We start from the raw sequence: 15,091 nt of genomic DNA on the forward strand, positions 1-15,091 counted from the left end.
CATAGTAGTATGGACGACGAGATGATTGAAAATGAACACAACGGAGATCTAGTCCTATTGGCAGACATCCATTTAAAATGTAGGCAACAGCATGAAAAAAGTGGTTTCTACTTTTACTTTTATACTTAAATTTACGTACATTTACAAGCCTGTACTTTGTTATTTTACTTGAGTAAAGAAGTTTAATCAGTACTTCCACTTTTACCAGAGTATTTTTTAACACAAGTATCTTACTCAAGTACGGAAAGTGAGTACTTTTGCCATCTCTGGTTATAACACATGCAAACCTTCTAATTTTAGGCCCAAAGTCTCCATACAAAGGAGGGATTGAGCGAACCTCAGGTTATATCGTGAACCATTTGGAAACTCAGAGGGGAAGACAAGAACTTTTTACATCAGATTTGAACATTTGTCACTGTTTTCTAGTGATATGGCACCTCAGAACACTTTTTACATTCACACATTAATATGTAAAGCCTTTCTGTAAAAAGGACTTCATCATGATATTAAAATGAGCTAAAGTAACTCTCCAGACATGCATGGTTTTAAACCTGAAGCAGCTGGGATGAAAGGAGTTATTTTCATACTGATACACTAAACAATATTCTTTAAAGTAATGATCTATTTCTGCTCATTGTCAGGAATATGTATTGTTATTCTCAAAATGGGAATGGTAATATTTTTTTAAGAACAAAGTATTTACCTTTGGTTTTCTATTGCTCACATTTATGATTCCACTATGTATGTATAAATAATAGTCAAAGGGAGTAAGGACAGGCTGGAAGAGGGAATAATGGCAGTATGTAGAAGTCTGCTTTTTTTGGGAAGATAAATAAAAGCAGAAGGTCTGACTACTCTATGAACTTAGTCCAACAGAAAGACAGCCTGGGCAACGAAACTGTCTCTGTGTTGGTTAGATTTTTTCCATTAGCGCTCTGTAGCGCAGCCTTATAAGTAAGAGTCTGAACAGTCTAGATGCTCTTTTTCTGGTCTTAGACCATAACGGGTCCTAGTTGGCAGGACGTTCCGCTCTGATGACTCTCTTTGCAGGCCTGTTTCTTAGTTGCTTCACAGCATTTGATGCAGGGCCAACAGGTTCTGCAACAGCTTTGTCCCCCCACTGCCATCAGACTGTTAAACTGTTTAACTCTAATCTGGACTCTGCCTATCACCTGCAACATTATTTTGCACCACCAACGTGGCTGAACACTTTATTGTCCTTTTAAATAGAACACAACTCAATGTTCTACTGCATCTTGCACCATATTTATTTCGCACTGCACTGAACCTTTCCATATTAATGGCCTTTTCCATTATTCTTTAAACTGGATTTCTTTTCTCCTATACCATTTACACGATGATCACTGCTGCACTTTATAATGATAATGTTAATTTCACTGGTGTAAGCTGTAAGCAACATAATTTTGTTTTGTATACACTTGGTGTATACAAAATTACAATAAAGTTTGTCTAAGTCTAATAGAACCATCACATTAATTTTATGTAAAGATTTAATGTGAGATTAATCCAGTTTCATCCCTGCTGGATTTTAGATCAGACATTTTGTTATGCTTTTACCGCAGGGATCAGCGTTCCAGGCATAACTTCGTTTCTTCAGCAGAGTTCTTGAATGGGGAATGAAAATGATGACTCTAGCTTCCAGAGAAGCTAGAGGTGATAATGCTGCTTTAAATAAGTACAAATCAGTCAGCTCAGAGTTTTATTGGTGAAATATAAACAGCAGCATTAAATTTGTGTTTATGATACAAACAACATAGTTATACTGGTAAACAATGAACATAGGATGGGTATTTAGAAAGGTTCTGATAAACAACAGGAGCAGAACTGAAGCCTAGATTAATATTTCACATTAGGACTCTTACACAAAGTATATAAATATACAAAAATAGTAGAGGGTAAAATATGCTTCTGGTATGAAATATAAATATCAGGTCACAATGTCACTGAACATCCCACCATCAGTTTGGACATGTCCAATCTAAACATGGTGAGAACAATGTCCACAACAGTGAGGATAGAGTCCCACCAGTTCAGCTCAGCTGGATCACTGGTCCAGGTCATTACCATCACAGCTGGGGGGTCTGTAATAATGCTGGCAGAACTCTCTGATCCGGGCGCAGGCCTCCAACATAAGCTCCTCCGGCACCGTCACCACGATCCGGAAGAAGTTGGGATACTCAAACGCCTGTTGGTCAACGTGAATAAATTCTGTTAATTGTCTTATTGGTAGTTATTTTTAGTCATTTTTCTGCACCGTCCCTTACCGAGGCGGGAAGACAAAACACGGACTGCTCCGTCACCAGACGCTCAGTAAAGTCCACATCATTTTTAAAGTCTGGATAGTGGTCCATCTCAATGCCAACCTGGAATAAAGGCACCCCTTCTCTGTTAATAAAGTTTAACATCTAACTATATTCTACCTAATCTGAACCGATTCTATTCTGTCGGGAATATCTATACTTTACTCCATTACTTATTTTTCTTCCTACCTCTGACTTCTATTCATTACATTTTTACAGAAGTATCTGTACTTTCTATTCCTTACATTTTTAAAACAAACGTTACTCTTTACTCTTGGCTTCGGTTTAATGTTTATAAATATTTATTTCACATCATGTGCGCCATCCAATGCAGATCATTGGCGCCATCCACATCTAGTGAAAACTAGTGTAATTGGATGAGTCATCTAACGCAAACACTCATTGGTTAGCTAAAGGAAATCATCAGAAGCAAGCAGGTGTTCTTCAAACTGTAAACGTGAATTGTCTATGCTATGCTACAATGTTGGATTCAGAAAAAGATGTTGAAATGTCTGAAAGCTCGGACACAGGGGAGAGCGTATCGGGAGATGGAGACCAACAAGACCACCCTCATCCTATCTCTCCATCTATCTATCTCAAAGAATTTTTCAAAATAGTCAAAAAATTTAGCTTTCAATTCATACAGTGGCCTCTGGCAGTTTTTTTTTAAAGGTTACTTTATACTTTTATACTTTAAGTAGTTTTTGGAGCACATACTTTTTCACTTTTACTTTAGTAAAGAGGTCAAGTTGATACTTCAACTTTTACCAGAGTGTTTTTAAACTGCAGTATCTATACTTCTACTTGAGTAACAAATGTGTGTATTTTTGACAACACTGACCGCAACAGAACAAGATTTTACTTCAACGTCAACTATTTTCAGGGTTTTCAGAATTTATTAGGGTATTAATAAATGAACTCCTGATTCAGTCTGTTTTGATACCAACCATGAGGTACATGGCTCCTGAGGGCATGACGGGGTTCAGACCCGGAACGCTGCACAGCTCCTTGAAACAAATCTCTGAGTTCGACTGAAAGAACAAAGAGCAGAACCAGAATCAGTCAAACTAGCAACAATTTGGAACATAAATGTTAAATTTCCTTAAAGAACATGCAATGGGGTCAAAAAGAGAAGACAACATAATGAGCATAATTGATTTCTGATCAAAAGCAATGAAGAGCTGTACTCCTGAACCAAGCATTGCCTGCAGAAACATTCAGAGGACCGTGGCTTCATTTTTGACAGAGTTGGGTCAGACGCGAATGAGGCGCTCTGATGATGAACTATGTTTATTTGTAGTTTAATGTGTGTTTATCAATATAACATTCCAGAGAGGCAAGTTTCTCTAATCCTGTTCAGTTTGGTGGAGGGGATGTGATGTTGTGGGCCTGTTTCTGTTCTGACAACTTTGTTGGCATCACAAAATCCCCACAACAGCAGGACATCTGGAAACCTGTCTGAAGGGGTCCTCTCTAAGTCCCTCATCAGGAGGAAGATCCACATCTGGCCACAGACACAGATTTGACCTAAATCCTGTAGACACCCAGTGGACTGAGCTGCAGAGGAGGAGCCACTGTTCACACTGTGGACTGATGTCACTGGGAACACCTTTCCTTACCTTCAGGAAGCTGATGGTGTCGCTGTAAAAGCTCTGAGGTGTATTATTCAGGATGCTCTCCAGCGCCCCCTGGACGATGGTGCAGGCTCCAAGAATTCGTTGAGTCAGTTTGACGAGACCTTGCCTGATCTGAGGTAGCAGCACAACAGGACAGGATCAGACACTCTCTTCATCAATAATCTATTTTTAATTTCAGTAGTAATCAATCATCTCTATAAATATTAAATAGATAACTAATTAGGTCTGAAAATAAATAAAGAAATCTAAAATAGATCTAATCGAATAGATCTAAAAAAAGCTGCTCTGGCTGCAGGGTTCTGCGAGTCTAGATCCAAACTGTTCATTAGTTAATCCATCGACAGACGGATAGTACTTTAATTAACCTTCAAGCCAAACTAAATGAGCTACATATAAACAGATACCAGAGAATTTAATCGGATAAACTCGTTCTGTCTTTGTATAAATTAAAAGATTCTGCACCTCAGATCCAAAGATGTTATTCCTGTCATGGATAAGGATCCATCCCAACCTCCATCCAGGCACCAGCCAGCGCTTTGCCAGGCCTCCACAGGACAGAATGGGAACGTTGCTGCTGAGAGACGCCAGAGAGGAAGAGTTGCATCCTGGGAAAACCTGAAATTAAGAGACGAAAAGAGAATAAAATGAAGAGAAGGCATAAAATGTGAGCTCTGCTACAAAGGATCACCTACATCAGGATCTACAACCCAGGTGGCGGTCAGGTTTTATTTAGAGGGATCAGAGTAGAGGGGCTGAATAGAACCCTCCACAGTGCTCCAGTTAGTCTGGGTCTGTCACCTAAACCTCTGTGAGATCAGAAGTCAGAGCCTGAGACATGCTAGGGTTAAAGGCTGCATTCAATTACTAAAAACTGTGTGAGAGAAGCTTCCAGAACTTTTAGAACCCACAAACCAATCATGTGGTTTGTGTGGCTCCGAGACTGGGTTCTTATTCTGATGATGAGGGGAAAGTAAGGAACAGTGAGCGTGAGAAGGTCCACTTATCACATCAAGCTTCACCTCCAAACAACAAGCTGTTTCTCATTAAAGCCCTGCGCCGCACTCAGAGTGATGCAAGGCGAGATGCCGCCCCGCGCCTCATTGGCCAGAATCGGGCCAATGATGTAACGGCAAATCTAAAACCCGTTTACATCCTTCTGAAAAGAAGCTATGAAACAGAGACTCTCTGGACAGCTGGATGCAGATGTTGACATCTGTGAGACATCTGAGGCACCACAGAGGGCAGTTAAGTCCAGACTCCACAACCCTCCTCACAGTCTGGGGGCCCTTACCCCGCACACGCCCCCTTCCCCCCCCAATATACGCTGCCCCCCCAAAAAAACCAAAGTCAAACAGATGCAGCTGAAAACTGCAAAGTCATCCTGGTCTGAAAAAAAAAAACAACAAACTGCTGGAAGATTCTAGAAACACGGATCGTCTTAGAGACTGGCGGAATTGTTGTTGTTCTTCTTCTTCTTCACAGAACCACCCCTGATGGGTCAGTCTGCAAAGCATAAAGGAACATGAACCAATTCAAAAGCTTTTTTTCTTCTGGTCTTCAGGGCCAGAGGATTCATAAACCCAAATTAGGTCAATCCTACAGTGAGCATCAGCAGGTGGGCCTGAAGCACAGCTCAGAACCAGCAGACTAAGACCAAAACAACAGACATTGACCCCGAGACAGAATGACAAGGATGAGACAGTACTACCAGATTTAGACAGCATCATCACACTGAGACAGAACCAGAACCCTCCTTACACCTTTGTAATCTGTTCAGAACCTCTATGTTTCATTATAGCATGGATGGGTTCTGGATTTTGGCTGCAGTTCAGAGCCAGGTCTTTCCCCATGAGGTTGACCCCTACATGTATAGGATCATCCTTAAAGTTTAGGAAATTGTTTCTGCCTCAAAGAATTAATGGTTCCAACATCAAGGATATCACACCAAAACATTTTTTCTGAAAAATTCAGCTAAAAGCACCAAAAGCTCCAAGAACCGTTGAACAGAACCGTTTTTAAAGGATAGCACATTCACTGATTTTACCAGAAGCTTTGCAGGATTTTTAACGTCATTCAGAACTTTTTGTTGCATCGATCAGTGGAAAACTACAGACCAACACATGCTGATTTCCACATCCTTATCTTCTGATTGTAATGACCCCAGATCATCCGACCCTCATAATGTCAGCGTCTGTCTCCACATGTTTGAACAACCTTCAGCTATTACATAATGAGAGAGGGTGACATTTATTCCAAAAATCAGACCATTTTCACAAGAACTTCATCTGCTACAGAAAGTTAGATGAAAGGATGACATGTTCTGAATCTGCTGGCCCAGGCCTCTGATCCCCATTTCCATGTTATGGACTCACAATCCAGAAAAAAGGACTAAATCCAGAACTGCTACCAGTATGCACAGCTTGAAAACAGAAGGCAATTATGAGACACACTCACCATGTCGCTGTAGATCTCATCAGCCAGGATGGGGACACACAGTTTGGAAGCCACTAGAAAACAGGATAAATCAAAGGGGTTTTGAGATGCAATGCAAGCTATTCTACCAGATCAAAGTAGCTGAGAAGCACAGCTAACCTTTGAGGATCTTCTGCAGATGATCCTTGCTGAACACAGACCCACAGGGGTTGGATGGGTTGGTAACGATCAGACAGGAAGTCCTCTCATCTATTAGGCTCTCCATGTGTTGCAGGTCGATCTCCCACGACTTCTCTGGCTGAAAGACCAAAACGTTTCCCTGGATTAGGCCTCAGAGATAAAATACCTCCACCTGATAGTTGGTTGAGAGACACCGGGTCTATCTACAGCTTCGGTTCTGAAGATGTTCAGCACACCTGATGATCAAATAACCTGCTCAGACAAAACAAGTCAGTCTGCTGGATCTATTCTGCATTAGAGAATAAGAAAACAACAGAAACATTCTTCCAGTAAAACTTGCAAAGCTTCTAGGATCAGGAGAAGTTGGCCCTAATATTTCATTTACTATTATTGTTTGAATTAAAACCTGTGTGACTGAGATATATTGGACCCTGTCTCAAATCTTTGGACCTTCAGCGTTGTTAATAATCTGAGAAGCTCTTTGAAAATCATAAAGCTTTAAAGAAATTTATAAATCTTCCCTTTAATGTACTTTCCAAATGATCCTGGAGGGAAGTACCTTCTCCCGCAGCATCTGACAGCTCTAGCTCTAGAAACCTGGCTAACGCATCAACCCAAACACAACTTGCTTATCTTTAAGAACGCCAACAACAGGGGCTAAAAGCAGCCTTAACTGGACTGAAAATAAAGTTTCTGACTCAGATATAAAGACTTCTTCTTACCAACAAGTTATAGAGTTTGACCTCAATGCCCATTGAGACAGCCAGAGTTTTATACAAGGAGAAGCCTGGACGAGGGACCAGGATGTTGTCCCCTGGGTTGCAGAGGACGTTGATGGCCAGCTCAATGGCCTGACTGCAGCCGCTGGTCAAAACCACATCCTGGAAGGACAACACTTTATTCTTAAGAGCATCTAACCTGGAGAATATGAAGCGTTTATGGATAAAACCAATTAAAATCAGAAGTAAAAGAGAAAGCACCTCTGCCTCTAGTGGAGCCTCAGGGCAGCTGTAAAAGTTGGCCACTGCCTGTCGACTCTTTAAGTAACCTGCAGACAAATGAAAGGCGGAAGGGAGAAACCCATCAATGCATCTCCAGCAAAAACTCATCTACCTGCATATCTGATACTATGAGGTAAGAGCTGGTAAAGATTCTCAGTCATCCAGGTCATAGTCATTCCAAAAAAGTAAAAAAAAAACAAAAACAATCTAATGAACTTTATTTCCAAGTTTGAAGATGTTCTGCTTCCTGGATGGGAAGCGAAACGTCTACAAACTTGGAAAGGTAGAACGAAAGACCTTCTCCCATATTCTGTCTGAGGTGGATCTGCTCCACTATTCAGTGACTCACCCACAGACGGGGCATAGCCATTATATTTATGGGAGTCGATGGCGTCTTTCATGGCTTGAAGGACAGTAGCGTCTGTTGGCAGGTTTCCAAACACGGTGGGATCTCCTGCAGAAACAGGTTTAATACAAAAACATTACTTCAAATCAGAGGAAAGCAGCCTTAGGTTATTTACACTCAACATTTAAAGGTGTCAGATGTTTTCATTTTATGGAAATCCATTGAGGACCTAGTGTTAAAAACAAGACCAGTTATACCTATAAAGTAAGATTGTCCATAGTTCATAGTTATAATTGTTTAAAAGTTTTCAAAGCAACCTATCACAGTGTTTTTAAAAGTATGTTTTAAGAATTAAACAACATCCCAGCCCACCTATAGAAAGCGAGATCATTGGCTTCTCTGGGTTTGGGACGAGCTTCATCCCATCCACGATGGCTCTGATGGGGTTCAGCGTGTTCTTTGACATCTCTGAAGGCTTCACCTCCCATCTCTGCCTGCGGCTCTTGGTTTTGGTCGTGCACAGGCTGCCGTTCACACTCATGTAATGGATGTCATTGCCGGGAAGTCCCTTCGCATTCAGGGTTCTGGTCCGGCTGTGGACTCCGTTGCTTTTCATCTGAACCAGGTAAGCCTTGTTGTCCATTCTGGAAGTCATGAAGCATCAACAGTGAGTCTGAGGAAGCCCCTCACCACCGTAACCAGTAAACAGGTTCTCTGCTTCCATGGAGGTAATTAAATCACTCAAAACTTTGTTTTGATCTTAGCTTCAAAAATCTGACATTTATTTTAATATTCTCTTTTTTTAAATGTCCAGTTTAATATTTATGAGGATTATCAGTATAAAATTATATCCATTTATTTGCTGAAATTTGTAACAAAAAGATATACAAGAAAAATTAGATTTATATTACTAACAGAGTGATGGCAGGTGGAAGAAACACAAACTTAATTTAAAACAATAGTTTTTTAATCCAAAACAATACATTTATTTATCATAAAATCAAGTCTCAGAGAAAATGATCACAAATCCCCTTTTATCTATTATTAAAGTCTGTTTTAGATAATTTTTACAGCTTTATTCTGTAGCGTAAACCACTTTATCCATGTTTTTTGTTCCAAAGTATTAGTCAAGCTTTAGGAGAGTCACATTCCTGTAATTTTGTTTTATTAACAATTATGTTTTAAGGACATTTCAGTTTTTACATCTTTCAGACGGATTCTGTCTGTCTTGAGAAATATCTACCACCTTAGTTGTTTCATAATGTCTAATTTTGCTCTTTTTTTTCAAATAATAGGATCTTTTATATTTTGCAATTTAATTTTAATCCATTGATGTTTGGTTATTTTGATCGTTGTAATTCTTATTGATAGGCTGTTCTTAATATTACTAATAATATGTTGTATCATCAGCAAATTGTTCCAATTATAATTTCTATAAAATGTTAAAAGTTTAGGACCTTCAACGCAAGCAGTGAGTGTATATAATTGTTTAATGTACCTCTTACCATCAGTTAATATTTCTATAATTTTCACTGGCAGTCAGGCTAAAGACTTTAGATTTATATGATATTATCAAACCTTTGTATATTTTTTCTGTTTTTGGAAAAATGTTGAATAAAACTCCGTAAAAACTGAAAAAAAGGAATAAAATAAATATAAAAAATAACATAAATTGAACACCATCAGGTAATTCCTTCCAAACAGTTTTGTAGTATATATAGTATATATATAGTATATAGTATATATATTGTAGTATAATATAAACATACAGAAAAAAGAAAGATTTTACCTCATAAAATATTCAGCTCTCCAAAATTGTAGTGCAGGTTATTATCAGTGTTGAACAGAAAGACACAGAAGCTGCTGCAGTTGCATTTATAGAGAAATTAAATAGGAAAATCCCCAAAACTGGGTGTTGAGCCCTGCCTAGGTTCCTATTGGTGGAGGTTGGGGGTTGTGCTATGTACACCCCTCTTACATCACTAACCAGAACCATACCATCTTAAACGCACAAATGACCGCAGCAATGGGAGGTAGAGAGTGGAGGGTCAGATGGGTCCATGTAAACCAAAAAGGGTTATGAACGTCACAACAGTGTGTGAGATGCAAATACACAGAGTGACGTCTGTCCCCCAGAGATGAGAGCAACATGCTTCAAACGCAACAACAATGAGTTCAAATGATCATTAGTCATTAAATCTGCTCCAGAGCTACAGAGACATCCACCTAAACCTGCACAACAAGGAGAGCCTCGAACAAAGAGACAGCCGAGATGGTCAGGGAGCTCTGGGGGAGCTGCATGCATCCACACCTCAGGTGGTCCATGGTCCATAAAACAGCAGAAAGAAAGCTGTATTTAAAAGAAGGCAATAATCTGTCCTGTTTGCTACAGGTGATGCAGGTGATGTGGAAGGAGATGGTCTGCTTTTAATTTTAGGCTGATAGCATGGTGGTAGCAGCACTGTGTAGTTGGAAGGATGGATGAAGCCAAGTTCAGGACCAAATGAAAAAAAATAAAAAACTATAAGAAGCTACAGAAGAACTGAAACCAGGTTGGAGGTCTGTGAACATCCACAACAGATCAAACGGATGGTTTAGATCAGAGCAGATTCACGTTAGAATGATCTAGGCAAAGCCTAGATCATTCTAGTCTTACAATGGGTGGTTAAATTGCAGTAAATTCACATGACCCCCTAAAAACACATGTAATAATTTCTCTCTCTATTTATATTTACATATAGAGTGAAGACATTAGATTTTAAATAAATGTTTTTTTAAATGGCCTTCAATTAATCACTTCAAATCTAATTTTATCCATTTAATATTGCATTGTATAATTAATTTAATGGCATATTTCACATTTAAAGCATATATTGGATGTATATCTACTTATTTTATAGTTCATTTAATTTTGTCATTTATTTTATTTATTGGTCCATCATGTACCTCACAATGACTGTGATGCGACACCCTCTTTGGTAGCTCCTGGCCAAGAGCTTTTTTTCTAAAAAGGGAATCTTCTCCCTGCTGGATTTAGATTAGATTAGATTAGATTGAACTTTATTGTCATTACACAGGTACAGGTACAAGGCAACGAAATGCAGTTTAGGTCTAACCAAGAAGTGCAATAGCAGCAATTGCAGGATAAATAATGGTTCCATAAATACCGGACATGGGTTTCTACTGAATGAGTATAGAGATGAATACCATTATAAGTAATGAATATAATATATAGATCACTAGTGTTAGGAACTAAATTTACAGCTGGATATGTACCGAATATAATATGCAGGTGGATATTACTATAAAAAGGGTTTTTACAGTGATGTACAATGAGCCCTTCATCTCCCATCAATGTTAGACAGTAACAATACAGCAAAACACAACCACACATAATACATCACAACAAAAGTACCACACCAGACACAACATGTGAGAACGTGGTATCCTCAGCATGACCTGCTGTTTAGGACAGCTCACCAGAGCAAGCCAGTAGTCTCCTATATCTGCATCCTGAGAGAAAATACAACAGCTGTTCTTTAAATGGATGAGGGGAGTTTTGAGGTTGCAATGTGTGTGATGACCTTATTACTGAGTTTGGAAAAGTTGGAGGTACCGATTATTTTTTGACACTAAGCACATTATAGAAACATGAGGAGCAGTGCCATAGGATTGACTAGATGATGCTTAGGCTTCAAAAGGGGAAGTGATGCAACATGAAATCTAAGTTTACAGATGAAACCGTTTTTGAAAATCTGCGATACGCTAACTGAAGGTAACTTTAGTCCCCAAGACAATTGAAGTTGTCATAATTTCTACAGTCTGGTTGTTGGTGACAACGGGAAGAGAAGTTTGTCAATGCCGCTTAGTTACATGGAGATGAAGGTGATTGCTACAAGAGTGAGTGAAGCTACTGGGGTTGTCATCTTCCAGAACAGGAAGCTCATGTGTGAGGAGAGCAAGGATGGCTGTGTCATCAGAGCATGTGGAGCTAGTGGTTCTGTGTGGGCGGCCTTGGTGTTATAGTAAAGGGGAACACAGCTTAGTGATGTGGTTGAGTCTATCAGAGCCTACCAGTTACCATAGTTATGTATAAGATGGTTCAACTAAGGATTATTGTTAAGATAATGTTGTGTCTGGATCATCAGGTGCCCAAAAGTGTTGAAAATCCATGTGTATTTTGGATCCGCTCCACAGAAACGTCCTACTTTGGGTTTAAAGGCAGAAAAACAGTGGGAGATGCAGATCAGAAGAGGTAAACATGGGTCAAAGAAGTCCTTATGTAACAAGAGTAAATAAGGACTGACAAATGATTGCACAGCTTTGGTCTGCATCCAGGTCTCACATCAGAACCACTCACGTTCTCAGGAAGGAAGGGATCAGGGATGAAGGAGCAGACACTATCATCCTGACTAAGGCTGACTTTAACGGTCAGAGCCTAATGCAAGCAGAACCTTTGCTATCTCAGTAATTAAAGGTTAGAATAGGACCATCTTGCTGAATGTGGACCCATACCGGCCCCCCGGTGTTGTGAAATGTGTGACGCTGCTAGAGATGATTCTAGAACCAAAACAAACACCTCAATGTTTGAGGAGGGAAACCAAAACAAGAGGACAAGGTTTCAGGATGACGATCCTGTTCGACAGACAAGAGTGGGTTTGTTTCTTTGGAGTACGAATTTCTTTTCTTCCTCATATCAACACTTTGGGTCAGAATCATGATCAGAACCTGGTTCTGTATTGATCAGCTAATTCACGCATTTTAAAGGATTCTAATGTTTCTGGATATAAACCAAACAGCAGATTGGCAGGTGAATAGACTCCCTCTACCCGGTCCATCCACCAGAACTGCCAGTAGGAAATGAAGCAAATGGTCCAGGTCTAATTCAGAAACGGGATCAAGTTTCCCTCACAAACCTTCACAGTCAAATCTGTGATGAATGCATGGAGTGAGTTTGGAAATGGAAATTGGAAAAAAAAAATGCAATATAGAAATGAAACTGAATAACTTCTAAATCCAAAAAAGGTTTTGAGTAACTTTACTGTTTGCATTTAAAAGATCCAATTTTCTAAATTTCAAGCCCAGTAAACACAATCACTCTTGACCAATAAAAATGTTGTTCCTAACATCCAGCAGACCGATAAAAATGTTGTTCCTAACATCCAGCAGACCAATAAAAATGTTGTTCCTAACATCCAGCAGACCGATAAAAATGCGTCTTCTCTCCTCATTCCAGAGGATATCCCGCCCCCAGAAGAAAAGAGACTGTGATCTGCAAATCGCCATGTGAAAAAAAAGTGAAAATAAAAACAAAAAGCAAATGTAATTATCATCATAATTGCTTTATAATCCTTTTAAGAAATAACAATTCCAGGAAGAAGAAACACTTTTCCTAACATAAAACCAGTACCTCCAGTGAAAATATTTACTTTTTACTGCATCTCAGCTCAACATAAAAAAAGAAAAAGAAGAGTGGGGACGATGTGGACATGCTGCACCTCTGATCCCAATGACAAACATCCTTAAAATCCAAAGATTTCAGCAAAACCTGCAGAACCACTTGCTGTCTGTTACAAGTCTCCTTTATGAGTTGGATCTTCTCAGCCAATAAAGCCAATAAAGACCTCATGGTGTCAGGATGAGTTACTGGGCCGAGTTCTTGAAGAACATCCAAGCTGTTCCCTTCAGGATAGGTTTAGGATAAGCCTCTGAGGCTCAGGTCTTCTGGGTCTCCAGCATAATGGTTCTTGGTGGAACAAACATTTAGTAAGAAAAATGTTCATTTGGTGCAAAGAGGGTGAATTCAAAGATGATCTGTTGGTGAGCAGATGCCTGCTGGATTCCTCATATGGCTACTCCAACATGTTTGGTGTGTAGAGTGCTGGGTGAATACATTTGATCCCATGACCTGCTTCACTGAAGGATTTAGGAAGTTTCAGAAAGCTCCAGGGATCAATCAACCATAATTTGAATGACTGTCTCATCCTACTGTCACCAATCAACTAAGCAGGTTGAAGCCAGTTTAGGGAGTTCTGTCCAGAATCTATAACTAGACCAGAACATGAAGCAGCAGCCCTTACTGGCAGCTTCTCTGTTATTTAGACAATAAGTGGTTTTCAGATGAATAATTGTCCTCCAACACCATTTTATACATCAGGAACACACTAAGTTCATGTAAAATGGCAGCGTCCAAACTTAATGTGAGAACTCTGTTCCAGGAAAAAAGTTCTGTTGGATTTTTATTCCGGTTTTTCCTTTTGAATCAGAATGTTTTCATTGTCTGAAGGCTGATTAAATGATGCAACAGTTTACTCAGAAAAACTTTGATCCCTTATGCTCAGAGTTCAGGTTGACTTTTACAACAAGTAGGTCAACAAACACATTCAGAAAGTTCTGGTGGTTTCAGCAGAACCATAGGTGACCCCAAACTACTCAAACAAAGTAAAGATAAGAGAAAGGTTTACTTCATTCTTTATTAGGTTGTTGTTTCCCTGTCAAGTCTTTCTCCATGTTTATAAATATATAAATTATACATTAATCCAAGGAACTGCAGGATCAAAAGTAATAAACTTGAGAATCCATTTAGAGCCTAAAGTTCTAGTATAAGAGGTATGAATATTTTAGTATCGATCCACACATGACCATATGTAAGGTTCTAAAGAACCATCCCTTAAGAGCAGGGGTCTCAAACTCTATTTACCCAGTGGCCTCTAGAGGTCGAGTCGGGGTGAGGCTGGGCCGCATCGGGTTTCCAACAAGAAAAGCTCTTAAAAAAAAACATTCCAATGTTATCAAATGTCATTATTTTTATTTCAAAATGGTCTTGTAGACGAAAAGATCGTTCTCCTTTTGTATATTTTTAGGCCGAATTGAAGATATGTCCTCCAAGTATTAAATAAGCCCTTTGAATTTTATTAATTTTTCGTTTAAGGATACTTTTAGTTTCTTTTCATTGATTTTGTGAATGGCCAATAAAACTCTGGAATTGGTTAATTCCGTTGGAGTTGCGCAACAAAATGAGAAACCAATTCAATGTTTCTTTAAACAGTATTTAAGTCAATTAAGTTTAATTGACTTTAAATTTTCAATTAAACTTGGATAGAACTTAAAAGTGCACTTTACTTTGCTATCTGACTTTACTGAATCTGTAACTTTACTTGATCTGTAATATTA

At 39.1% G+C, this 15,091-nt stretch overlaps 1 protein-coding gene across 1 annotated transcript; it reads right to left on the bottom strand.

The window, feature by feature from the left end:
* Positions 1–1,713: 1,713 nt before the first annotated feature.
* On the bottom strand, positions 1,714–9,786 carry tat (tyrosine aminotransferase). The gene is made up of 12 exons (XM_015382455.1): positions 9,708–9,786; positions 8,291–8,562; positions 7,922–8,026; positions 7,552–7,619; positions 7,294–7,452; positions 6,551–6,689; positions 6,413–6,465; positions 4,421–4,573; positions 3,941–4,069; positions 3,269–3,352; positions 2,286–2,384; positions 1,714–2,206 (listed from the first exon to the last, which is right to left on the bottom strand). Exons 1-12 carry the CDS (start codon positions 9,710–9,712, stop codon positions 2,066–2,068), a joined length of 1,407 nt encoding a protein of 468 aa, XP_015237941.1. The 5' UTR covers positions 9,713–9,786; the 3' UTR covers positions 1,714–2,065.
* Between the last annotated feature and the right edge of the window lie 5,305 nt (positions 9,787–15,091).

This window comes from Cyprinodon variegatus, unplaced genomic scaffold (genome assembly GCF_000732505.1).
Source record: "Cyprinodon variegatus isolate N-32 unplaced genomic scaffold, C_variegatus-1.0 Scaffold257, whole genome shotgun sequence".
NCBI classification, from domain to species: Eukaryota; Metazoa; Chordata; class Actinopteri; order Cyprinodontiformes; family Cyprinodontidae; genus Cyprinodon; species Cyprinodon variegatus.